General features: G+C 53.5%; 1 protein-coding gene across 3 annotated transcripts in view; it reads right to left on the bottom strand.

Annotated features, from left to right (window-relative positions):
- Positions 1 to 23693, bottom strand: part of RASAL1 (RAS protein activator like 1) — a 28679-nt gene extending 4986 nt beyond the window's left edge. For all 3 annotated transcript variants that reach the window (XM_061170433.1, XM_061170431.1, XM_061170432.1), the window contains exons 1-15: positions 23509 to 23693; positions 19385 to 19441; positions 16772 to 16885; positions 16552 to 16613; positions 12093 to 12222; positions 9935 to 10016; positions 9660 to 9791; positions 7778 to 7866; positions 7401 to 7518; positions 7114 to 7267; positions 6671 to 6735; positions 6266 to 6378; positions 3992 to 4184; positions 946 to 1083; positions 241 to 385 (exon numbers count right to left, since the gene is read on the bottom strand). In XM_061170433.1, the coding sequence (XP_061026416.1) occupies positions 241 to 385; positions 946 to 1083; positions 3992 to 4184; positions 6266 to 6378; positions 6671 to 6735; positions 7114 to 7267; positions 7401 to 7518; positions 7778 to 7866; positions 9660 to 9791; positions 9935 to 10016; positions 12093 to 12222; positions 16552 to 16613; positions 16772 to 16885; positions 19385 to 19441; positions 23509 to 23573 (1657 nt within the window). In that variant the 5' untranslated portion in view covers positions 23574 to 23693. The remainder of the gene's footprint in view (positions 1 to 240; positions 386 to 945; positions 1084 to 3991; positions 4185 to 6265; positions 6379 to 6670; positions 6736 to 7113; positions 7268 to 7400; positions 7519 to 7777; positions 7867 to 9659; positions 9792 to 9934; positions 10017 to 12092; positions 12223 to 16551; positions 16614 to 16771; positions 16886 to 19384; positions 19442 to 23508) is intronic.
- Positions 23694 to 24578: the final 885 nt, after the last annotated feature.

The raw sequence follows: 24578 nt of genomic DNA, 5'->3' as shown, positions 1-24578 counted from the left end.
ATGAGTACCATGCCACGATTCCCGCTCACATCTCCACACGGGCTGGAATGGTCTGGAGGGCCTGAGTCTGTTCGTCTGTGGGACCTAGCACGGTATGTGCCAGGAAATGTTAGTTGACTGACTAGCTGACCCACAGGTCCACGGTCTCAGTGCTAGGGGTGGGGGAGGGGTGGTAGAAGGGCAGGTCCCGAGGGTCCAATGGAATGACAAGCTGGCTGTGGTAGGGCCACAGGAACTCACCCTCCTTCCCATCCACATCCACCAGCTGGTCCAGGAAGTCTCTCACACGCGAAATACTCTGCAGCAGGAAGGGGTGTAGGGGGGCCATCCACAGCTCCTTGCCCTGGCCCAGCTGCTGGCCCAGGTTTCCAATGCTCTGCACAGCCTGGAGCAAAGAAGCAGGGGATGCCAGGGCCAAGGTGACTGCAGTGAGGGAGGCCCTCTGTAGACCCAGAACAGAGCCCCAGAGTCCTGGCTCCCAAATCAGTGCTCAACAAAAGGAGAAAACTCCTAGCAGCACCTGCTTTAGACGATATCTGTCCCTCTCTGTGCACAGATATGTATCCCCAGTGCTTTTATTTTGTCCCCTCCTGAACCCAGATAACCCCATTCAGGACTGCTTGATCCCATCATGCATACTCGAGCCCATCAGAACCTCAGAATGTGACCCCTTTGCAAAGGATGGTCTGATTCATACTAAGGCATAAATGACTGCTAGCCTGCTTCCCGCTTTCCCCCTGGAAGGGTAGGGGTTTTGTTCCAAAGAGGGAATTAGAAAGAGAAATGAATGCTTTCACATTCAGGATGGAAAGCTAATGGTGCCGTTTCAAACAGAGGTTTCTCTGGGTCTCATTTGGGTCTTCCACGGGTCTGGCCTCCGCTCTGTTCCTCCCATGCTTCTCACTGGCTAAGGGCACCCAAGATGGGGGGCTCCACTGCCGGCACCTTGGCAAGCAGCAGCAGTGAGCGGCTGGTCTGGGGATCTGCATGCTGGTCCCGGAGGTCAAACAGCTTCGGGGTGAGGATGGCAGGAGCGAAGAATCGCAGGAAGAGAAAACCACTTATGGCCAGGTTCTTCACATCCTGCAGAGAGGAGCAGCAGGTGAGAGGGGTCCCTCAAATCCACTTCCCAGCTGGGGAAACTGAGGCAGCAAGGACTAAAGATTGGTGGTACAAGGGGAAGTAGAATGGGAGACAGGTCAGGAGGCCATCCTGGTCTGCCGAGGAGGCTTTTCCTCTCTGGGCCTCAGTTTCTCCACCTGGAAAATGGAGTAATAATACCAATCCTGCACGATCAGACTCAGCCAAACATCCTCAGAGTCTGCTTTGTGCCAAGCACTGTGCTAAGGGCACAGCCCTATGAAAGAGGCATCATCATTATTCCCATTTTACAGCTGAGGAACCAGAGGCTCAGAGATGTCAAGTGACTTGCCCAAGGTCACACAGCTGCTGAGTAGAAGAGGCAGGATTCAAACCCAGATCTACAATTTCTGATAATGAATAGCAACAGGCCAAATACTTCTCCATACATTTGCTTATTTAATACTCACCCTAGGAGGTGCTGTATCTCCATTTTTGAGAGGAAGCAACTGAGACCCAGAGAGGGAAGGTCACTTGCCCAAGGCCACACAGCTGTAAGTGGCAGAGCCAGGATTTGAACCCAGGCAGGATTTGAACTCTGCTCTTCACCACACTCTCCTGCATTCAACACTAGCTACTGAGTGTCAAAAACTAAGCCTGAACTGTCACATTTACTCCTAAAGCAATCCCATGGGGGTAGATACTATTATCTCTGTTTTCCAGATGAAGAAACCGAGGCTCAGTAGTGAACCCAGTTCAGCTGGCTCCCTTGCACATCCCCCAGCCCCAGCCTCTGCCCCCTACAAACTGTAAAGTATGGCGCCCCTCTGTGTGAGACCCAGGCCTGGTCCACCTGCATGCACATAAGGCTGGTTCCCCCAGCTCCAGCAGAGGGGACCTGGGGAGAAGGTGTCTCTCTATCCTGGGTGCTGGCTCCCCCCAGGTGGCTCCTCACCTACCCCTCACACTCACCAAGCTATATTTAGCCCGAGAATGTGCTGCAGTGTTTATTTAGGGGTTGTATTCACACATAAGACAATACCCTCTCTGGGTGTGTGCCAACTTCCCGGGGGCACCTCTGCGTTGACAGTGAGCCCTGCCAGGAGCTGGGCACCTGGAGCTGCCCAGAGGTGGGGATGGAGGTCCCACTCATCTGGAACCCTGAACTGCCCCCAAGGCTGCCCCCCCAGCCCGCCATGTTCCAGGGTAATTTTAGCCTTTGACATCAGCTCATTAACTTCCTCCTTTCTTGAGAAGGAGGAACAAGTGTCAGAGCGGCAAAGAAAGGGGCTCCCTTGGGTTCCCGCGACCCCATCCATCCTCGTGGGCCTGAGGAAGTCTCTGCTCCCTGCCCGTGGCCTCTGCCTACCGTGGAGGCTGCAAACTGGGGGACACTTGGGTGTCATTGATCTTGGCTCCTCCCACAAGGGCCAGGCTGTCTGGGGCGCTGGCCTCCCGCTTCCCTCCCTTCCTCCCTGCCTTGGCTGTGTCCCACTTAGCACCTCCACTGGCAACCCAGGCAAGAGCCCTGCAGCTGGTGGGTAAATCACCCCTGTCCCAGTTTGGAGGCCCAGAGCTCACTCCTCAGGCGGGGATGAGGGAAGAAGGAAGAGATTCCCACTGCGAGTCTGGAGGCCTAGCCTTGAGTCCATGACTCTTGGCCAAGGAGCCTCACCTCTCTGGGCCTCAGTTTCCCCATCTGTAAGTGGGGAGAGGTGTGGCATAAATCAGGACCTCTTAACCCAGGCTCTAGGGGTTGGGCCATTACATCTCCAACATTTAGCGGGTCCTAGATCTTTCTGCAAAGCAAACCCCAGTCTGCATTTCTATTATGTCAGTGCTGTGTAAGACCTAGCCTCACTCGGTGTCATTTGTAAGCAAGGACCGTGACGACCACCTCGGAAGGCATGCTGAGCATTAAACCTGGGGGTCTCAAACTGGTAACCCACAGGCCAGTCCAGCTGCAAACGTGTAATGATTGGCTCAAAGTATTATTGTTGTGTTATTATTGTTAGGTAAATTAGTGCCAACATTTAAAAAATAAGATTCCACACATAAAATCCAGACTGTTGGATTAAAAAACAAAAAAACAAAAAAACTCTGAAGATCTGGCAATATTGGGTCCCCATTCCTACATGGCAATAATTGATTGTCTGGATCTGCCCCTTTAAGACAAGCTGTGGGAGCTCCAGTTTGCCACAGTCCCTACCACTCCCTACTGCACGACACCTTGACTGCTCTGTTCATTTACTTTACCTGCCTGAACCCTATAGCACCTGGAGTTCAACTTTTGTATCAGTATTAGAAAAGCACTAGCATGTGCAGGGATTTATTTTTAGACTTTATTTTAGGTGTCTGCTACTGAGTACTGTGTGCCAGCCATCTCTGTCTCTCTGTCTGTCTCTCTGTCTCTCTCTCTCTCTAATAGCTGGAATTTAAGAAGCACTTGCTTTGCGCCAGACTGTATTATTTGTTGGTTATGAGCACAGATTCAGGAGTCTGCCTGGGTGGGTGCCTATTCCATCACTACCCCCTCCTAGCTGTGTAACTTAACCTCTCTGGGCCTCAGTTTCCTCCTCTGTAAAATGGAATAATACTGGCACCCAGCTCGTAGGGTGGAAGTGAAGACTAGACGAGGTAATAAATATGTAAAACAAGGTCTGACTCCTAGAAAGGGCTATATATAGTGTTAACTGCTATTATTATTATCATCATCATCATCATCATCACCCCTGGGTCCCAGATCCTATCAGAACACTGTCCCCACTTCTGCCAAGACACACAGCACTTCAGCGTGGGCAGCCCAGGTTTTGTCCCGCCCCTGCCCTTCCTCTCCCTGTGACCCTGGACAAGCTACTGCCCCTCCCCAGCCTCAGTCTCCCCATCTGCCCAATAGGAGTGCCTGGCCCACCTCGTGCTCTGCCTGGGGAAAGCGCTCCTCCACGCACTGGCGCAGCTGCTTGAAGGCGAGGCGGATGGCGGGCGGGCAGCGCCCCACGGAGCCCACAATGGCATTCATGATGGGCCCCAGGTAGCCCGTCAGCAGCCCCAGGCTGACCTCCCGCACGTGCTCCTCGGAGGGCGCACCCTTGAAGGAGATTCTCCTGGGGGAGCAAGTGGAAGGCTCCGCCTCAGAGCCTGGCATCTGCCTGCTCAGAACCCTCCATGGGCCCCCACTGAGCTCAGAGAGCACCCACCTTCCCATCCCATCTCCACGGCCTCCCCTCCCACAATTCCACTGCAGCTGCTTAAACACACGGAGCTTATTTCTGTCTTGGAGCCTTTGTACCTGCTGATCCCCCTGCTGGGAATCACCTCCTCAAAGAGGCCATCCCTCCCCCACTGCTCATCATCACGGACCCTGGTTCAGTGCATTTTCAGCATGGACCTGCCAGACACACACTCCTGCCCCAGGGCCTTTGCACTTGCTGTTCCCCTTACCTGGAACACTCTTCCAGCAGATCTGTGCATGACTCCCTCCCTCAACTCCTCCAAGTCTTTGCTTCCACGTCCCCTTCTCTGGGAGGCTGTCCCTGTGACCACCCTACAGAATATCGCAAGCCCCTCCCCTGCTCCTGGCTCTTCCCAGGACCCTCCCTCACTTTATCTCCCTCCATTCCACTGATCACCTGCAATAACCTTCTTCTTTAGCTTATTATCTGTCTCTCCCGAGAAGAGGGATGTGTGTCCATTTGCTCCCTGCTACGAACTCAGCATTCAGCCCAGTGCCTGGCACATAGTAGGTGCTTAACAACTGTTTCATTGAATGGACAATGGAATAGCACTTTTCTGTCTGCAATGATCTTGTTCCCTTCCTTCCTGTCCCCATGCAGGTTTAGGGTCTGTCTTGCCTACCCTCAGATTGTGAATTCCATGGAAGCCAGGCTGGGGGTTCTCAGCCCCACTGTGCCCTGGACCCAACAAGCTAAGCCCTGAACTAATTGTCTCTGGCATTGAATCATTTAATCCTAATGGCAACCCAATGTTAGATTAAGTAGGCTGATTGTTCCCATTTAACAGATGAGGAAAATGAGGCGCAGAGAGGTCCCCTTGCAAATAGGTGGCAGAACAGAGATTATAACTCAAGACTGCCAGTTCCAGAGTCTGTCTGCAACCCTGCCCTGCCCAGGTTCCTGGATGCTCCTGCTCCCTGCGGGCGCCCACTGACTCCCACCATCCTTGCCAGGTGTGCTGGGAAAAGCCCTGGCCTAGGGGTTTCACAGATGGACTCTGCCCTTCTGCTCAGGGCCTGGATTCAAATCCCCACTTTGCAACTTCCCAACTGTGCAACCTTAGGCAGGTGACCTCCCCTCTCTGAGCCTCAGTTTCCTCATCTGTAAAAAGGGATCCTAATACCTGCCTCCGGGGTGGTCGGAAGGTGTGGGCAGCACTTGCTGGGCAAGGCCCAAAGTGAAGGAAAGACCCTCTCCTGCCTCCACCATGGTCCCCAGTGGACTGCCCAGCAACCGGCTCGGATGGCTTGGCAGGAAAAAGCCCGCCCACCCTGGCTGGAGGAGGAAAGTCCTGGAAAGAAAGGAGGAGCCCATGGGCTTCCCTGGCGGTCCAGTGGTTAAGACTCTGCGCTTCCACTGCAGGGGGTGCGGGTTCGATCCCTGGTCAGGGAACTAAGATCCCGTATGCTGCACGGCGCGGCCAAAACAAAAAAAGAAAGGAGGAGCCCAGGGAGGCATGAACTGACTCCCCCGACCCCATCACTGCCCTGCTCCCTAACCCCATGTCATCAAGCGCTGCAGGATGCCACCTCTGCTCACAGACCCATGCAGAGCCCTCCCCAAAGGGCCTCAGCCACCACCACCACGATAACAGAAATAACTAGGACTTATGGAGTATTAGTTAATGCTGGGCTTTGTGTGTATAACTCAGTTAATTCTCATGACAATCCATCAGGTAGATATTCACGGGGGTTTAAGTAACTTGCCCAGCAGGTGTGGCAGAGCTGGGATTTGGACCCAGGGAGCTCATGTCTCAGAGTCCTGCCCATAACCACTGCACCACACCGTCTGAGGGGCTGGGCGCTTGCAGGGGAGGCTTTGAGGTAGAATGCGGGGCTCCTGAGCAGTCGTGCTGGAGGGAGGGGTGGGGGGCAGTCGGCAGAGACCCAGCCTGACAAGGCTGCAGGCAGACAAGGGGGCCATGGAGGGTTCACCCCTCGGGCTCGGCTCACCTGGTGCGGCCCAGGTCCACCTTGCACGGGTCCAGCTCCATGTACTTCTTCTCCTCGAAGACGCGGTTAATCACCGGCCTCAGGACCTCGTGCAGGTAGGGCATGCCCACGAGCTGCGGGCAGGGGGCACCACACAGGGCGGGGCTGAGGGCGAGGCCAGGGTGTGCCCGTGAGCGAGGGGCAGGGGGACCACGCAGGGAGAGGTTCAGAGCGAGGCGGGGGCCTGCCCAAGGGCTGGGGTTGGGGTGCAACTCAGGGCTAGGCCAACCACCAGCCACCAGCACCCCAGCTCAGCCGCCCAGTGCCACCTGAGGCTGGCCACGCTCTGGGGTCCGAGTAAGCACTGGGAAGGGAGTTCCCCTGAGGAAGCTGCCACCGGGCCCCACCAGGCCTTCACTTACTCACCTTCAGAAACTGTTCCATTGACTTGGATGCCAGGGAGTTAGAACGGAAGAGGGTGTTGGGGTCAGCTGGGAGGACAGAGGGAAGTGTTTCCTGGGATTTGGGGGGCTGAAACCACCTCACCCCACCCACCCAAGGTGGGGGGTCATGATTCTTCCAGCCTCAGGAATTGAGGAGATTTGCAACGTCAACTCCGTTCACAGTACAAAGGCCCAGAGTGGTTAAGTGAGCTGCCTAAGGTCACACAGCTCATGAGTAGCAAAACCAGGGCCTGAACCCAGGACCATGCTCCCAGCTGACTGGGAGTGCACAGCCTGTGCCACCTCCGACACATACAGACACAGCAGCCCCTGCCCTCTGCCTGAGGCCCCCCCATTTCTCCCCCAGAGACGCGCTGCAGACTCATCCTTGGGGAGTGATGCCTGAGGGTCATGCAGGCAACTCACTGGTCCGTGCCACCTCACGCCGGGTGAGATAGTCCAGAAAGGGCCCAGCCAGGCCCTGGCCAAGAAAGAGCTTCACCAGCTTGGTGGCAAGCTCCTGGCGGCAGTCCCCCGAGGTCAGCTCCTCCAGGACAGCCAGGGGGCTGGCAGCATCTTCCTGCACAAGGACAGGAGGCAGGAGAGGTGGCCTGGGACCCTGGGACCCCAAAGCAGAAAAGCCCAGCTAGACATCCCTGAAGCAAGGGGAGGCCATGATCCAGATCCCTGCCCACCCGCAGTGATGCACCCACCTCTGCCGGCCCCAGCACAGACTCCATGAGCAACTCCCTGAGTGGCTGGTAGTACTGGGAGGGCAGGATGCGGTCCTCGGTCAGGCGCACCTTCAGCCGCAGGGCACCCAGGCTCCCCCTGGCCAGGGCCAGATGACAGGTGAAGGAACGTAAGTATGTATGGGCCAGCGCGGTGAGCCAAGATAGGCAGGTGTGAGTACAGGTAAAGAGCATAGATATTTGTAAAACAAGACAGGTGTGGACAGGTGTGGGCAGGTGTGGCCAGTATAAACAGGTGTGAACAGATATCGACCGGTATAAATACTGTAATAACACAAGCTGAAGGTGGTACCCAACATGGTTCCAGCCCAGCCTCCTCCCTCTGCACCCACGTTTACCCAGAATCCTCCTCCGCTCTGGGAAAGGGCAGGAGGTGGAACCAGCCATTGGGCGGGTTCTGCTGTAGGACCTGCGGGGGGAACTCCACCTGTGGGGGGGACACACAGACCCTCAGCAGAGCTCTGCCCCACCCAGCCTTGGAAGAAGAGGTCGGGCTGCCCACCCAAGGAGGGGCGGCAAAACCCGCCAAGGGCTACCTCCTCCTCCCATACCGTATCCTGAGGGCCTCCAGGGGACACTTAATTTACAGTTGAGGAAACTGAGGTTCGGAGAAGTGGAGTGACTTGCCCAAGGTCACACAGCTGCTAGAGACAGCATGTCTGGACTGAGTGTATTTTCAGCTCTGTTTAGGGACGAAACTTGCATCTACCAAAAGGCATAAAGGGAATTCCCTGGCGGTCCAGTGGCGCGGCCAAAAGTAAATAAATAAATAAATAATAAAGACAGTCCAGAAGGCCCGCAAGCCCCACCTCCCTCTCTTTTTAAATAACAACTTTACAGAGATATAATTCACATCCCATACAATTCACTGATTTAAAGCGTATAATTCAGTGGTTTTTAGTATATTCACAGAGTTGTGTGACCATCACCACTAATTTCAGTCCATTTTCTATCAGTTCCCCCACCAAAAAAAGCCTATACCCATTAGCAATCACTCCCCATCCCCCAGCCCCTGGCAACGACTAATCTACTTTACGTCTTTACAGATTTGCTCGTATTAGACATCTCATATAAATTAACTCATATAAGATGTGGGAGGTTTTGGGCTGACTTCTTTCACTTAGCATTGTGTTTTCAAAGTTCATCCACGTTGTAGCATGTGTCAGTATTTTGTTCCTTTTCATGGCTGAATAATATTCCACTGTGTGGATATACTACATTTTGTTTATTCGTTCATCTGTTGATAGACATTTGGGCTGTTTCTACTTTCGGCTATTATGAACGATGCTGCTATGAACATTAATGTAAACTTTTTGGTGTGGTTATAAGTTTTCATTTCTCTTTGGTACACACCTAGGAGTAGAACTGCTGGGTCATGTGGTAACTCTATCCTTAATCATTTGAGGAACTGCCAGACCGTTTTCCAAAGCCGCTGCACCATTTTACAGTCCCACCAGGAGTGCATAACCAAGTCTTCCTCTTATTTGCTCTAACCTTGCCTCCTTTTAAAAACTGTCAGCCTTTGGAGTTCCCTGGTGGCCTAATGGTTAGGATTTAGTGTTTTCACTGCCGCGGCCCAGGTTCAACCCCTGATTACGCAGTGCGGCCAAAAAAACCCAAAAACTGTCAGGCCTGAGTATACATCCACTACTACTGAGAGGCAAGAAAAATCACACGCATTTTACAGATGGGGAGACTGAGGTTCCAAGAGAAAGACCTTGAGCCCAGTGCTTCCAGGAGTAAGAGTTAGACTTAGATTCTGGAATCAGAGAGACCTGAACTCAAATCTTGACTCTGCCATTTCTTAATCATATGACCTTGGGAAAGCCACTTAATCTCTCTGAACCTTCGTTTTCCCATCTGTAAAATGGGGACAACAATGGTCCTAGCCTCTTAACAGTGGCCATCAGGGTTACATAAATGAGGCGATGCTGGAGAAGCACTTAGCACAGGGCTAGCACACAGTCATCCTGGGTACTCTCATCCCAGAATAAGAATCTGGGCCCACCCTGTGACCTTGGACCTTCCTGCACCAATGGAACAATGGCACTCCATCACCCAGGCCTGGCCAGGGGACCTGAGGAGGCAGCCTTCACATCTACCCTTCCAAGCAAGCCCGAAGATGCCCAGCCCATCTCCCCCTTCCCCCTCGGAGGCAGTGGGAAGCCATGGAGGGTGTCAGGGGTGCTCAGCCATGGAGGGTGTTGGGGGGGTGCTCACCATGCCCAAGAAGTCATTCTTGCCAACCATGTCCCAGTCCCAGAGCTCCACCCGCAGGGGGGATGGGGAACCTGGCATCTCCCACAGCTCCAGCACCTCATCCCAGTGTGGGAAGCGAGTCTTCTTGATGGTCTGGGAAAGGAGAGAGTGAGAGAGAGAGCTAATGGGACCACTGTCCCCATTTTACAGATGGTAAAACTGAGGTTCAGAGAGGTTAAGTGGCTTTCCCAAGGTCACCTGATGCCCCACTCTCCCGGCTTCGCTACACCACTTACCGAAGTCTCCAAGCTCTGGCTGCCCCAAAACACACGTGCAAATGGGTCAGATGTGCCGGAGATGTCTCGGGGGGCCAGGTCCCTGGGGACAGATGAAGTAAGGGGTGGGGGGGTCACAGGACCCTTGAGGACCAAGACCCAAGCTGGACCTTGGAAAGGGGGTTCAGGGTAGACCATTCAAATGCTGCTGGTTTCCAAGGCAACGAACTACCCCATTGTAGGGATCCAGCGAGGAGCATCCCTCACCAGGCCCATCCAAACCCAGTATCCTCCTATTGACTAATGCTACCCTACGAGGACACGCTACTATGTCCCTATTTTCTAGGGAAGGAAACTGAGGCACAGAAAGGTCAAGTTGAACATCACAAAGCAGCAGGTGAAGGTGCAGTGAGGAGGGGGAAGGGAGCCTCAGTTTCCCTGGAGCCCCTGGATGGGAGACCAGATGCCAGATGCCAGGGTTCAAAGCCTGACTCTCCCATTCACTGGCTGGGTGACACTGGGAAAATTCACTTCACCTCCCTGAGCCTCAGTTTCTTCATCTGGAAAATCGGAGTAATAACAGACCAACCTCACAGGGCCAAGGGTTAAATGTGACAATATGTGTAAAGGGCTCAGCATAGCAGCCGGCAGGTGGTAAGTGCTCAGCTCACTCATTCACTCAACAAACACTCATGCCCACACCGTGCCTAGGACGAAGAAAAGGCATGAAGCAGGGACCCCCTGCCTCTGGTTGCCATGACAACTCAAAGGCTCACCCCAGTCAGCCTCCCCCACCTCTCCTTCCCAAGGTCCCCCAAATCCAGGGACATTCCCCCACACACACACCCAGGGGCTGCTTGTTTCCTCCCGCTGCTCCTCTCCCACCCCTGCTCGGCACCCAAAGCCTTCTTTGCTTTCCTAGGAGCCAGCCTAGTTGCTAAGCAACTGCAATCAGTCCCTCTCCTGCTTGCAAGGATCCTGCACAGCTTTGTGACTGGGGAGGAGGCCATGGGCACAGAGCAGATGAGGGGTCCCTGCCCCATACGGAGTCCTTTTGTTTGTCCTATGCCTGCCTGCTACTCCATCCAGACTCCAGGGAGCCCCAGCTGGGGACAGAAATCTGGAGGTCGTAGGAGAGGCACAGAGAGGGCAAGAAAGGGCTTTAAGGTCACAGAGCAAACTAGAAATAGAGATCCAGCCCAACCTGGGCGAGGATTGGCCTAAAAGTAAGGGTCGAGGGAGTAAGGTGTTGAAAAAAAGGCAGAAAACAAGATAGGAGATGGGAGGGAAAAGAGGAGTGGAAGTATTTAAGGAAATAGAGTGATGGGGGAGCTGAGAAACAGAGAGGAGTGATAAATAGGCAAGAAGGAAGATGAATATCCCAGGAGCTGGTGCCCCTGGAGGTTCATCTGTGGGTTTTACTGGTCGTACATCCGTCTTCTTTCGTATGTTTCTTTGGGACAGGACCTACCCCTCCCTCTCTCCCAGCCCACATGACTTATGTGGGTTGATCCCTCCTTCCACTGCAGGAATGGGCTTGGAACTCAGGCCTGACCAGTCAGAGTCAGTGTAATTGGTTTAGTGATAGGCATGTACCCCAGACTGGGTCAGTATGAATTAGTCCCAGGATATTGGTTGGCAATGGTGAAAGACAGAAGTTCTTTTTCCATTGGAGCTGCCAAGTTGATACGATGCCAGTCTGGGGCTTCTGGGGTCATCTTTGCCCCTACCTGGGGAGAGACTGTCTGAGGATGAAGTTAATACAAAAGACATCCAAGGAATCTATGTCTGTAGATTCCTGATGTCACTGTTTGAGCACCTGGATCCAGCCATGCCTGAAGCTACATGTCATTCATACAAGCCAATCTGCTTAAGCCAGTATGAATTGGGTGTCTATCATTACAATTTGATTAATACACCTCCACACTCATCTGTCTGGTCATCCTGAGTATCTGGCCTTTGGTTGCTGGTCACTGGGGCCCCAACAAAGATTTTGCTTGTGCTTTAACCCAAGAAATTTGCAACCTGGTGAGCTTGGACCATTTGCCTGCCAGGGATCCTGGTTGTGAGCCCAGAAGTGTGACAGGAGAGAGGTGGTCTCAAGACAGCTGGGAGGACCCAGTGGATTTCTGCTCATTCTCAGACCATCCCCCCATCCAATCCCCCGTCATGACCATACCTGGCCTGGAGCACGTGACAGCGAAGACAACGGCCCCTCACATCCTCCAGCATCTGCACGGCCAGGCAGATCTCACCCTGCACCTCTGCATCAGGGTCCACATGGCTCAGGTTGATCCAGCTATCAATTCCTGGAGGGCGCAGGCACTAACATTCATTAAGCACCTACCGTGGTCTAGACATTGCATTAACTTAAAAATTCAATTAACATTAAAAAGGTATTGAGTCTTGGACCTCTCATGTTAGCCTTCTGTTGTAGGTACTGTAATTATCCCTACTTCCAGATGAGGAAAATGAGGCACAGCGAGGAAAGAGCTTTGCCCATGATCCCACAGCTAGTAAACAGCAGAGCTAGGATTTAAACACGGGCAGTATAGTTCTAGGGCCAATGCCCCTAACCATGTACTATCACACTCTTCATCCTGGTATATAAAGCCCTGCATCATTTAGTCCCAATATACTCTCCCCTCAAAAAAAACCTTGGACATTCCTATCTCTGAGCCTTCATTCAGGCTCTCTGCTTGAATCAATCAAGTCAATCTTAGTCTCAGTCTTAACCTCTCCGTCTCTCCTTCTCCCTCTCTGTCTCTCATTTCTCTCAACACTTTAGAGATGTTGTTCCACTGACTTCCAGCTTTGATTGTAGTTATTGGGAAGTCATTTCAGCCTAATAATTGATCTTGTGTGAATGGTCTATCTTTTCCAAGTTTAAGGACTATGTCTTTGATGTTTGCAGCAGTTTCCCCACAATGTGTCCAGGTAAGGATTTTTTTTTTTTTTTTTATCCTGCTTAGTACAGGTTGTGCTTCTTCTACTTATGGACTCATGCCCTTCCTTGAGTTTTGGAAAATTCCAGGTCGTCAATTTTTTTTATCATTTCCTCTCCCCAGCTTTTTCTATTTTCTGCTTCTAGGACTCCAATTAAACGAATGTTAGACCTTCTCAGTTATTTTCTATGCCTTGAACTCCTCTTTTATACTTTCCTTCTCATTTCTCTGGGCTAAGGTTTAAATAATTCCTTTCTGAATGAACGATCTGCTGTTGAACTCAGCCACTTAGTTTTCAATGTCAACAATTGTACTTTTTATCTCTAAAAGTTTGATTTGGTTCTTTTCCAAGTCAGTCTATTTTTTTAATGTATTGCTTTAATTTATCGTGGTTATTGCTGGCCCTTTCTGGTGATTAGTTTATTTATTGAATTTTTTTAAATTTCTATAATCATAAATACAAAATCTAAAGTCTTTATGGGTCTAAATCTGATGGCCATTGTTTCTGCTGACTCTTGCTCATGGTGGCATGGCACACTTCCTTGAGTGTGTAGTGTTCTTTGATTGTGAAGTCATGCTTGTTGGAGCTCACTCTGTGGGAAATTCAACATGAAGATGCTTATCCCTGGAGAGCAGTGGTGGTTGCTTATTCTGGAACCTTTTAAGGGTCTCAATCTAATGGGGAATTCTCAGATTCAGTAATACCTGCCTTCCCCCTAGCCTAAGATTTAGTCTGTTTGCTGACTGTGAATTTGATACTGACATTTACTTTCAGGGAAATCCTTCCTTACTCCCTTGCTTTTTGCTCACCACTCCCTGTTAGGTTTTAGCTCATGATTTGCAGGAGGCGGGGGGAGGAACACTGAGGGTTTTTTCCTTCTTTACATCCCTCCAACAATGTATTAGGAACTGCATCTAATTCAGGATCTCACTGTTATGTGGCAGGAAGGCCCTTCTGAGGATCTAGTTCCCTCATGCTGCTGGAAGTGTAAGTTGCATCTCACCTCTCTAGCTCCACCGCTACCCCCAAGTCCAGGATGCCATCAGTTCTTCTCACTTGATTATTGCAACAGATACCTAATTGATCTCCCACATCTACTCCTGTCCCACTGTGATCCAATATCTACACGGCAGCACAGAAACCTTCTGAAAATGTATCTAATCTCTTCTGTCAGTGCATCCTCTGATATTATGGCTCCAATCTCTTCACTGTCTTACTCAGGGACCATCGATGACTCCCTAGTGTCTCCAGAAGAAAGTCCAGACTCTGGCCTCCTCCCCTATCAACCCCCATCAAGTATTCCATCTGGCCTGGCTTACACCTGACCTTAGAAGAGAATCCATGGAGATGTGCCTTAGCATCTTTGCCAAAGCACCTTTAAAACCAACACATTCCCCTTCCTCCAGGAAGCCTTCCTTGACCACACTAGCCCTCACTGCCCTCTATCATGCCAGTGATGCCTCACATACCTCCACCCCCATATTGCTGTCATTTTAAAAAATAAAAGGCACCCACAGACACATGACAGTTTCGGTTTTTTCTTCCTCCCTGTTCTGGGTAAATGTGTTTTATTTTTCTATCTGTCCATAAGTTCCTTGAAGTTAAGCCTTATATGTCATTAATTTAATTCCACTCCCTTGGGTGGATGTTTGAGGCACACTGGGGACAGCTCAGTGGACAGGTTAAGAACACAGACTTAGGAGGCAGGCACAGCCTGGTGTCAATTCCCACCTCTGCAACTTCTAGGAGGGACAAGTCACCCCACCTCTCCGAGCCTCACTTCCCATCAGCTGTGAATTTGAGATCACTCTGGTGCACACTTCATTTGGTGTTGTGAGGACTAAATATAAAGTACTTAGCATTGTGCCTGGCACATAATAAGCCCTCATTAAATAGGAGTGATGATTATGATGATTGGCACATAGGCTGTCAACTAACGCTCACTTATGAAAAAATACATTATTCAGTAAATGGTGTCAAGACAAGTAGTAGTCATCTAGACAAAAAGTAGTAAAGTTTAATCCCTACCCCATACTTTGTATCTGGGTAAGTTCCAAATATATGAAAGAACTTAACAGCAAAAAAAAAAAAAAAAAAAATGGAAACAAATTGTTGCTTGAAAGAATCATGTAAAAAAAAATTGTCTTAATCTTAGGGTTGAGAAGGCCTTTTTAGGTATCACAGAAAATCAAGAGTCAAAAAAAAATTTCTGACTACAGAAAAAGAAACAAATTTTCTTCTGGAAAAAAATGTAATAAGCAAAGTCAAAATATAAGCCACAAAGGGAGAAAAACATTTTGCAGCTAATATGACAAAGTTCATTTTCCTCACATGTAAAGGGCTCCTACAAATCAGTAAGAAAAGGCAACAACCCAGTGGGTGAAAAATACACATAAAATGTGAATAGACAATAGACAAAAAAGGAAATAAAGTGACTCTTGAATATATAAAAAGGTCTTCAATCTCACTCATAGAGAAATGCAAAATAACCCACACTAAGAGGCAATTTTTTTTACCTATCCGATACAAGATCCAAAAGTTTGGTATTTGTTGGCAAGGGTACAGGATGAGTTAAACTGTTAACTCCTCCAGGGAGGGTAACTTAATTACTATAATACCTATCAAATGTGCTAATGTGGGTACTCTTTGATCCAGCAAATCCACCTCTAGGAATTTATCAAGCTGATTGATGTAACTTGCATATATGTGTGCAGTCACGTTTGTACAAGGCTAGTCATTGCAGCATTGTTTGAACTAGGAAGACTGTCAAGAACCAAAGTGTTCATCAAGAGGGAACAAGCCAAATAAATGATGGCACATCCACACAATGGAGTGCCATGAAGTCATACGAAGATCAAAGAATGAGGAAGCTCTGGGGACACCAATAGGGAAAGATCTCCAAGGTACATGGTGAAGTGAAAAGACAGGGTACAGATCCAATGAGTTTAATGGGCTACCATTCCTATAAGCAGAGAACAAAAACACGTATAGTATAGTGTTAAGATCACAGACTCTGGAACTAGACAACTTGGTTCAAATCCCAGCTGTCCCATTTAATAACTTTGTGATCTTGGGCAAGTTATTTAACCCCCTGTGCCTCAGTTTGTTCACCTATAGAGTGGGCATAACAAGAGTACCTATCTCTTAGGGTTATTACGATAATTAAGTGAATTGATACGTGTAAAGCACTTAGAAAGTGTTCAGCATACAGTAAGCACTATATAAGTGTTTGCTGCTATTACTATTGTTACTTGCTTGCGTATGTTTAAAATGTCCCCAGAAGGACATACAAGAAACTGACAACACTGGGGATGAGAATGGAGTAGCTGGGGGGACTTCCCCGGCAGTCCAGTGGTTAAGACTCCCCGCTTCCACTGCAGGGGGCGCGGGTTGGATCCCTGGCTGGGGAACTAAGATCCCGCATGCCGTGCAGCGCGGCCAAAAAAAAAAAAAAGAATGGAGTAGCTGGGGTAAGAGGGACAGTTTCACTGCTAATTGTATCTTTTGAATATTGACCTATGTAAATAAGCTAACTGCTCAATAAACGAACTAATTTAAAATGAAAAACAAAAGCAACAACCAAAATAATTTTCCCCTGAAGGCTCTGTGCTGCCCCGTGCTGCTGGCTATGCCCTTACAACTGCCACCCCCTCTGCCCTCTGCCCGGCTGGGGGCCAGTGCCCCTCACCCACCTCTGGGGTCAGCTGCAATGGCCTCCCTGCTCAGTGAGATCTTGCCTATGATGTCGTCGTGCCTGCAGAAAGGCAGGCAGATGAGGGTCCAACTTAGGGACCCCTGCCCCGCCCGTGGAGAGGTGGAGGCAAGGCATCAACGGCTGGGTGGGTGGGTACTGTGTATCGGGGTGTCCCGCCTTCCCTCAGACGCCCAGGCTTGGGTCCCCAGCACACACACCCCACGGTATCCTCGTCCAGCACATAGAAGGCCAGCTGGTGGAAATCCAGGGGCAGGTGCACTGTGTACTCCTCCCCCCAGAAGGGGCTCAGGCTTCGCCAGATGGTGGCTGTCCTGCAAAAGGGGACACGGGGGGCTGGGGGCCTTTGGGCCACACAGGCAGCAGGTACCTGGGGACACAAACACACACACACAGGGATCCAGACACATACACACCCAGAGCTACTCAAATACACTCAGATACAGCTACACACACACACTCATACACTCAAGAATCCAGGCATGGAGACACACACAAATACACACACAAACCCTGACCCTCACACACCCAGGGACCTCAACACACACACACACACACACACACACACACACACACCCCGCACACTCCCATGGGGATACACACTGAAACAGAGATATTCACAGATATACCAAGGAAGCCAGAGACACAAAGAGACACATTCACACACATGCAGACATACATATGCATCCTCAAAAATTTCTAGAAACACACATCTGTGTGTTTCTACATATAGACACGTGCAGACACACAGAGAGAAAACAGAAACGTTCACACAGAGACACAGACAAAAGAAATGCCCGAACATGGAGACACACATAGACCCACAGACACACACTCACATACATAGGGTGATACGCAGCAGAGATACACACACAGAATCACACTGACACACAGCAACTGTGTGTCAGGTACTGTCACACAGTAACTGACAAGACACACAATTCCATCCATCCATTCATTCATTCACTCCATAAACACTCACCCTGACCTGTGTGCCAAGTCTTGGGGGCTATGGGGAATCAGAGGAAGAGGTGCCAAGGTCCCCACCCCCACAGAGCCTCGCTCAGCAGACTGGTGCTCCCTCCTGAGCCCTTGTGACACAGTGAGACAAGTTCTGTGATTGGTTAGCTCAGTGGTGCCCACTGGGGTGAGGATAGGAGGGGTCAGGAAAGGCTTCCTGCAGGAGCTAGTCAGGCAAAGCAGGGAGAAAGGATGAGGACAAGTATTCCACATGGCTGGAAGAGCACGTGCAAAGGCCCTGAGGCAGGAATGGTGAGTTTGAGGAACAAGAAGGTGGTGGTTGGGAGGCAGGGAAGTGTGAGGGGCCAGGAGACCACGAAGTCAGCAGGGGCCAGAGCACTCAGTAAGCAAGGGGAACCCCAGAAGGGTCAGGGACCAAGACAAACCCAGAAACAGACACACATACATCTTCACCCCAACACCCCTGCAGACGCACTTCCCTTTACGCAATGGGGAAAAAAGAACCTACTTTGCCCGGTGAAGACACACCAAAATTTACGGTTGCAAAATTTGGTCTGCACACCTGCCACTGTCTTCCTCCTTCCTTCCACACACTCTTCCCCAACAAAGAATATGAACGTGGACACACACACACACACACACACACACACACACACACACACAGCCCAGGGCCCCACCATCAGACGGACTCTTCTTTCCAAACACCCTCTTCCCGTTACCCTGACCTCTTCCCGGCTGGAAGTCCCCTCAGGCTCCCCAGCCCCCGAGCTGAGAGGCTCCTCAGAGCCCAGAGGGGGTGACAGCCTGGGGTCACACGGAAAATCAGTCTGTGGGTTTGGGGGTGGTGTCACAGAATGTGATAAGGGGCAGCACAAGCACAGAGAGAATGATGGGGGGTGGTCGGCTGGTGTGCTGCAGGCTACCCTCCCCCACACGGGCTCCCTGCCCCCAGCTCCCGGCCCATCTGGACCAGAACTGGTGCCAGGAGGATCCTGAATCCTGCTGTCTCCATAGGAACCGAGGCCTCAGCCGCCAGCCCACCCACACCCTTCAGGCCTGCGGGGGCTGAGAGCTGTCCTTCAGCCTGCAGGGCTGGCAACCAAGCCCAGCCCAGCACAGCCCAGCCCGATGTCTCCCTGGCCCGAGACTTGTTCACACACACCAAACATCTTCACATCCTCACATGTGTTCACAGTGGCACCTGTGTACCCAAATAAGCATGCATTGGTGCACACATGCGTGTACACGTGCGCACACACACGTATACCCCCCCCACGCTGGTACACAACGTGAACCTCTGAGCCTGCACACCCCCAGGGACACGCACCAGTGGTTGCAGACATTCACATCAGCCCTCCGACACCCCAACACACACTCACAAGCAGGCCCAGCCGGGCGCACATGCACGCCCACACACACACACGCCCACACACGTACACACCCCGGTGCCCGCAGCACCCAGCAGGCCCGGAACCAGCCAGCCCAGCCAAGCGTGAGATGCCCGTCCCCAGGGAGGCCACTGCGGAAGGTACAATCTGGCCGCCACTGAGTCAGCCCCAGGACGCCAGCAGGGACATCATCAGGACAAGGGGGAAGGGGGAAGATGTCGGCCAGTTGGTGGGACCAGATGGAGAGGGGAGCCGGCGCCCCCTCTGTCTGGGCCCATGGCCAGGGCACAAAGCACCCACCATCAGGCCTGCGAGTCCCCCCCTTGGGGTAAATGTTGCCCTCCCCCAGGTCCTCTTTTCAGCGTGAATTCTTGTGCCTGGACTCCCCAGGTCAAGATGGAGCCCCGTCCCCCGGCCCTGCTCCCTTTGCCCTCCCCTCCTCACCTGGCCACCACTTCGTCGTCCACTTTCACTATGCAGTAGGGGTCACTGCTCCCAGACCTGCGGAAGGAGGAGGTTTGGGGAGCGGGCTTGAGAGAGCAGCCCTGGGTGGGGATCCCAATCTGCCTTCATTTTATAGATGGGGGCAACTAAGGCCCAGAGATGGGAGGGGATTGGCCCAGGGTCACACAGCAAGTTCAGTGGAGGCAGGACCTCTGGGGACCAGCAGACGATGTCATGGCTGCCCAGCCCACCCACTGCGGACCTCCTTGAATGGGCCCTGGGCTTCCACCCAAAGAGATAGAACATTGAGACATGAAGCCAGAAAATTTGGAGTCCCGGTCCCAGGAAGCCCGAAGCGGTGGTCCAGAGCACATGCTCTGCTGGGGAGTCATCCCTGGCCTCAAGGTTACTAACTGTGGAACACTGGCAAGTCCCCTTCCCTCTGTGGGCCTCAGTTTCTCTGCTCTGTAAGTTGGGTGTAATATTTTCACATACCCCTAGGGCGGTTGGAGGAGCTGAAGAAGTTAATGCATGGTGTGATGCATCCTGGCCGACCCCAGAGCTTTCCCCACAGGTGCCTGAATGCCACCCTCAGGGTAAGCATTGCCCTCTCCATTGGGAGTTCCCTGGGAGGGGACTCCCCACAGCTCAGCCTTCAGCGGGGATGGACCTCAGCAGCCGCTCTCACTGCAGGCACAGACTAGGGCACCCAGACCTCAAAACTCAACCAGTAGGAGAAATGGGCTGCATCCCCCTGAGTAGCCATGAGCCATAGGCCAACCAAAGCCAGTTCCATCCCCACTTCATAATAAGAGTTACTAGTCCATCCCAAGCTATCGACCAGGGGCTCTCATCTCTTTCCCCCACCCCCGCCCCCGTCCCATTGCACAGGCTTCCTTTGTCTTCCACTAAGCTCAGTCCAGCCTCAGGGCCTTTGCACTTGCTGTTCCGCCTAACTAAGACACCCGCTCTGTTCCTGATCTTGTCGTGGCTGGCTCCATCCTATTATTCAAACCTCAGCCCAAAAGGCACCGCCTCAGAGAGGTGGTCCTTGATCACCACCGTCCTCCAACAGTAGACAGTGTAAAATTGATCTCCTTGGGGGAGGAGCTTTATCTCCCCACCCCCATCTCCCCCCACCACTGCAGAGTCATAATTCGAACCCAGGTCTGTGGGGCTCAGCACACATGTTCTTAACCAATGCCTGCACCCCAACTCACGATCCCTTGCCCAAATGGCCCCCTCCCCTGACACCCCAGCCCCCGAACTCTCTCTGCCACCCTCTCTCAGTTCAGTTTGTCACTGATCCACAAATGCCTCGGGGATTCCCAGGAAGAGGGACGCTGGCACCAGGAGCTGCTCCAACCTCGTCTGCCGGCTGAGCCCTCCCCATGCCTCGGTTCCCTCTGTGGACTCCTCGCCCTAGTTCCCTCCGCTGGGTGTGCCTCCATTTCCCCATCTGCTCTCCATCCCTGAACACCTCAGGCTGGTTGGTGTCCTGTGTCTCTGAACTCCTCTCTGGGTTCTACCTCTGACCTCCCTTCTGCGTAATGCCCCAGGCCTCAGTTTTCCCATCTGATCTATCCCAAACCCATTGGGCTGAGTAACCCTGGGAGCCTCAGTTTTCCCATCGGGCTCCACCCCCGTGGATGCCCATGGCTGGAAACCCCCTCTATCTCATTTCTCTCTCTGGGTCCTCTCTCCCTGAGCTTCTTTTAGGTGGGCTCCAATCCCCCAGTTTCCCCAGCAGCAGATGTGGGGCAGACGGGCTGGGATCCATAGAAAAGGGCTGGGAGCCACGCCCCCTCCCCTCTACCCAGCCTGACCCCTGGGCCCCTCATGGGAGCCAAGCACGTCAGCTCCAGGGCTCTGACGCACAAGGGCCTTATCAGGCTCCTATCAGGCAGGGGCAGCAGTGGCGGAAGGGGGCTGCCCCTTCCAGACCCTCAATCTCTCTAGACCCTTGGCCTCTCCCACGGCTCCTGCCCCACCTCAAGCATGGGAAAGCAGGCCCATTGGCCATTGCCTGCCCAGTCTGGTTGGGGCATGGGGGCAGTCAGGGTTCAAATCCCAGCTGTGTGACCTTGGGCAAGTGACTTTGCCTCTCTGAGCCTCTGTTTGCCCATTCGTAAAATGGAAATGCTAATAGGACTACAGGAAGTGTTAAGCACAGGACCTGGCCCATAGGAAGCCATCAAAGACATACAGCTGCTATTATTAATGACAGAAATAACTCTCAAATTATCAGCTGAGGCCTCCTCCCAAGCCAGGCCAAAACCCCCTCAAACCTGGTGAGGCTTCAGGAAGAATCTGGGCCCTCTCCCTTAGGAGAGAGGAGAGAGGACACACCCATCTAAGAGTCCCCACGGGCATGGAGATCCCACACGCTCTGAGGGAGCCCCTCTGAAGAAGGGCACCAACAGCCAGGGAAACTGAGGCAGTGTGGCTGGATCCCCCACTGGGGCTTAGTCACTCTCCTCCCTACCCTGGTTCTGGGGCGTGGCCCACCTCAGAGCTCACCTTGGCCCGGGAACTTGGGGGAGGAGGGGTGGCCGAGAGACACTTGGGGGAGGAGGGGTGGCCGAGAGACGCAGGAACGAGGTATGAGTCAACTCCCTCCCCAGGAGAGGCAGAGGGAGCCCCGCGAGCCGTGTCCGGGTCCAAGGACAACATCCGTCACTCCCTCATGGCCCTCACCCAGGACGGTGGAGGGGCCAGAGCACCGTGAGATGGAAACCTGGTTTCTGGAAGGTTCCCCCCCTCAGCCCCCCAGCAGCTGCCAGGTCCCCACTCTTGACCTCACTGCCTCGACAGTTCCAGAATCGCTAATTCTCGGGTGTTCTGAGAGGGCATCTCATAAGAGGGGAATCAGGGGGCTTGTCCAGATGCTGCATTTGCACAGCAAGCGAGCTCTCTGCTTTCCTCAGGTGTGTGTTTTTTGGGGGTCGCTGATGAGGATGGGGGGGAGCTAGAACTGCTCTACGCAGCTTCCCCCTTGACATAGCTGCAGGGTTGGGGAGGGGGGATGTTCATGACGTCAAAGGCAGGATACTCCTCACGGGGGGCCCACAGCTGGGGGAGTTAGAGCATAGCTAAGCCCCAGCCTGTGCGAAGGCTCAGAATCCTGGTTCCTGCTCACCCTGGCCAGCGGGTAAATGCTAAGAGGTTCTCCACCCTCAGCTGCATGCGGCTTGGAGACTCCTGTCCAGGGTTCCCATTGCCCAGACGGGAAATCCAAACCCAGAGAGGACCAGGTTCAAGGTCACACAGCCAATGTCCTGCCAAGGATCCCACACCTGTTTCAGGTGCTGACACCCTTAGAGCCCCTTCTGGGCTCCAGGCCAGGCAGGAGGGGGGACCCCTCCCCCCATTCTGCTGATTCAGCAACTGCTGACTCAGCCCTGAGGGAAGCACAGCCGAGGACTGGTACTAAGGGGAACCTGAGGGTCCTCCAGTCCCATCACACCTGGCTAGGGAGGGGGCTGCAGGGGGAAGTTGGCTCTTCGAGCGGCTTAGCATCCAGGGAAGGTCCCCATTGGGCTGGGAGCTGCTGGCTGGGGAGCTTAGGGTTTTGGGTCAAGAGGACCCCAGTTTCCCCCAGGCCTGGCCGGTGGGCCACCTGGTGACACTCTGCAAACCTCAGTACCAGATGCACACAGAGGAATCCTGGGGCCACCTGGATCCCAGGCCCTCTGGGGCTCCTCCCCAGGGTTCTCTTAACAGATGCCCACCCAGGCCTGGAGAAACCCCACCTCCAACACCTGCCTGGACTAAGAAAGAGAGCCCCCCACCCCTAAACCCCCTCCCCAGCTCTGACAGAATCCGACCCTCTAATCCCCAGGGCTGAAGCCCTGGAAGACCCCCTTTAGTACGTCCCAGGAACAAAGACACCCCCTTCCTGGGGGCGAGGCGGGGCATCTGCTAAGTCTTGGTGTCCCCTCCCACCAGGAAGCGATGGGCGTGGGGCCTCCCGCCCCATGAAGGTGGATCTGCCCCAGTACTCGGTCTCAGACGAGAACCCCCGCCCACTTCACCGACCTTCCCTGGCACGCGGAATGGGCGACCCCCGTCCCATCCCATGCCCGGCACGGCCCCCATCCCCGACTGGCCCCGGGGGTACTCACACGTCCTTGGCGGGCAGCGCCCGGCCCTCCACGACGCGGACGTTCAGGGAGCTGCTCTTGGCCATGGCGCCCAGCCCCAAACTTTCCGGCCAGGAGAGCGTCCAGGTTCCGAGGCTGTACCGCGGCGGGGAGGGCGTCTACATGTCACCAACAGCGAGCCTGGCACCCTGTCCCGGGATCCCAGCGCCGCCTGTCCGACACGCGGGTAGCTGAGCGAGAGGTTTCCGAAGGAGGAGAAAGGATAGGTGTCCGGGGAGGGGACGCCCCCGCCAGACTCTACATGTAGGAGCTGGGCGCCGAGCCGGCTGAGCGCGCGGGGGACACCGCCAGCCCTTGCCTTCTCGTCTAGCGCTCCGGGTGGGCAGGCGGGGAGGGCAGGGGGCGGGAGGGGCGGCCCAGGGCCCTCCCCGCAATCCCGCCTCCCGCGGGGCCCCCCGCCCGCCAGTTCCCGGGGCCCCTCGCGCGCCCTCTGCCGGCACCCCAGCCAAGCGTGCCAGAGCGCACCCGCCTCGGAGCCCCGAGCGCCTGGAGACTGGGACTGCCAGGTGGAGAGCCGCCCACGGCCATGATGGGCGTGGCCGCAGGCTCCTAGTGAGTTGGCATCGGGCTCAGAAGACACAGTATGTCCCCTGCCTGCCCTGCCTCCAACACGTTCACACCTCCCCGGCTCTCCCCTGCCTACCATCCCGGCGCCGCCTTCTCGGTCCGACCTCCTTGCCCCATCTCGGAGCAGTATCGGAGATCGCGGGAGGCGTCGCTAGAGAGAGTCACACCCTCCCTGGGGGTCCTTTTCAGAGTCAAGGGAGGGGCCGCGAACATCCCCTTCCATCTCTTTTAGTTTCCAATTAAACCCAGACTGTGCGTGCGGCAGATCCCGCGTCACTGGCTGGCACTGCGGGGGAGGAAGCCGCGGCCGGAGGGGGAGGGGAGGGCTTGAAGATCACCACCACAGCGATTATAAAAGTCATCTACAATTGTTTGAACGCTTACTGTGTGCCGGGCACTGTTCTAAGCGTTTTACAGGGATTATCTCACCTTCGTCCTCACAATAATTCTATGCGTTACTTACT

The sequence above is a fragment of the Eubalaena glacialis genome, chromosome 15 (genome assembly GCF_028564815.1).
Source record: "Eubalaena glacialis isolate mEubGla1 chromosome 15, mEubGla1.1.hap2.+ XY, whole genome shotgun sequence".
NCBI classification, from domain to species: Eukaryota; Metazoa; Chordata; class Mammalia; order Artiodactyla; family Balaenidae; genus Eubalaena; species Eubalaena glacialis.
The sequence above is the reverse complement of the archived record's forward strand: the minus strand, read 5'-3'. Positions and strand labels throughout refer to the sequence as shown.